At 45.3% G+C, this 1,527-nt stretch overlaps 1 protein-coding gene across 1 annotated transcript in view; it reads right to left on the bottom strand.

Moving 5' to 3' along the window:
- The window catches only part of IGLON5 (IgLON family member 5), a 423,086-nt gene extending 422,332 nt beyond the window's left edge, over positions 1–754 (bottom strand). Inside the window, 1 exon segment of the mRNA XM_075840383.1 lies at positions 331–754. Within this exon segment, the coding sequence (XP_075696498.1) occupies positions 331–394 (64 nt within the window). The 5' untranslated portion in view covers positions 395–754.
- Positions 755–1,527: the final 773 nt, after the last annotated feature.

Below are 1,527 nucleotides of genomic sequence, written 5' to 3'. Positions count from 1 at the left end.
AACTCACAACTTACCCATCATCCTCACCCTCATCATTCTTCCATTGCCCAACTTTCTAAGAATCCCCCCCCCCCCAAAAAAAATGACCCATACCCCCATTTCGGCACCTTTTGCCATATTCCTCTTTGCGCTCGCCCATTCCTTGATCTAGCGTCTGAAACTATTTCATTCATAAGACCGAAATCTGTTAACCCTTCACTCGCCACAGGATGATATAACATTAGGTTTGTACTCAATGAGCGCCGGCATCCCACAGAGACTAAAAAAATGAGAACGGTGACGGCCAAAATCTTCATGCAACATATGCAAAGGGTCATTAGATTGTGGTACCTTGTGTCAGCATCACGGTGAAGACCACGCCGGCCAGGTTCAGCCTCTGAAGTGGCGTCTTCATTTTTTATTCCCGTCTCTGCTCTCCGTGCCTGTCCTTCTTCTCTTTTCGGCTTTATTTTCTGTCTCTTTTCTTCTTTTCTTTTTTTTTTACGCTCTCTCCTCGTTAACCCTCTTCCCCCCTCCCACCCGGCTTGCTGTATTTTCCAGTACAGTCGCTCGATGGCAAGTGAAGGATGGAGAAGAGTGGAGAGCGGTGATGCAGGGAATGGATGGAGGACAGAAGGAATTCTGGATTGGGAATCTCTATCAAGCCCCCCCCTCTCTCTCTTTCTCGCTCTCCTTCCTTTTCTGCCTCTCCTCTTTTCTCTCTCTCTTTTCCCAGCGCCCCCTCCTTCTCCTGTTCCCCTTTCACCCCCCTTTAACACACGCATACAAATAGACACACACACACTTCCCTCGCCTTCTGCAAACCATATGGGGTTTCTGACAGATGGAAGTTGAGTGGCAGCCTTTGAGAGCCAATCATGACCTGCATTGGGCAGGGGCCTGTCTTTCCAATGGCAGGTGGTGGAGCCAATGAGAAGGTGTCGAGGTTTCGCTCGGAGAGGGATGCAAGGCTTTTTGGGCTTTCTGATGCCTTGACTTGATTTATCCAGAAGGGTTTTTGTTACTGCAGCACTGCTGTATACTATGCCCTCTTCTCACTCTAATGGGGTATACTACTCCGATTACAGATGTAGCTGAGTTGAATATGTCATATAACTAATTGGGCCTGCAATGGATCACGATCAGATAATGCAGTAAATGCAGTCCTATGTCGAATCACAGATAATGCAGCCGGTTATTTCCTTGGGTAGTTTCAAATGACAAACCCAGCTCTGCTACATCTGACGAACTCAGATAGATCTGCCATGTAGGCCTGCGACAAATTGTCAAAGTGGGAAAAAGCAAATGTCATGTAGTAAAACCAGCGTTCAGCAGATAGGAGGAGACAGCTCTTTGAAAAGGAAGTTTCTGAAGTTAGTTACATTGTTTCATAATGTGTCTTTAAATAGCAAACGGCTGGAAAAGAGTCTGAAAGATATTGAAGCGGAAAGTGGAAATAAATCAGGTTTTATAAAATTTTCGCGAGCTCGTCGTTCAAAGAAAATGTTATTGTTAACATCAATCCGGCCAAAAATAATAATATTAAAA

This window comes from Rhinoderma darwinii, chromosome 10 (assembly GCF_050947455.1).
Source record: "Rhinoderma darwinii isolate aRhiDar2 chromosome 10, aRhiDar2.hap1, whole genome shotgun sequence".
Lineage (NCBI taxonomy): Eukaryota > Metazoa > Chordata > Amphibia > Anura > Rhinodermatidae > Rhinoderma > Rhinoderma darwinii.
The sequence above is the reverse complement of the archived record's forward strand: the minus strand, read 5'-3'. Positions and strand labels throughout refer to the sequence as shown.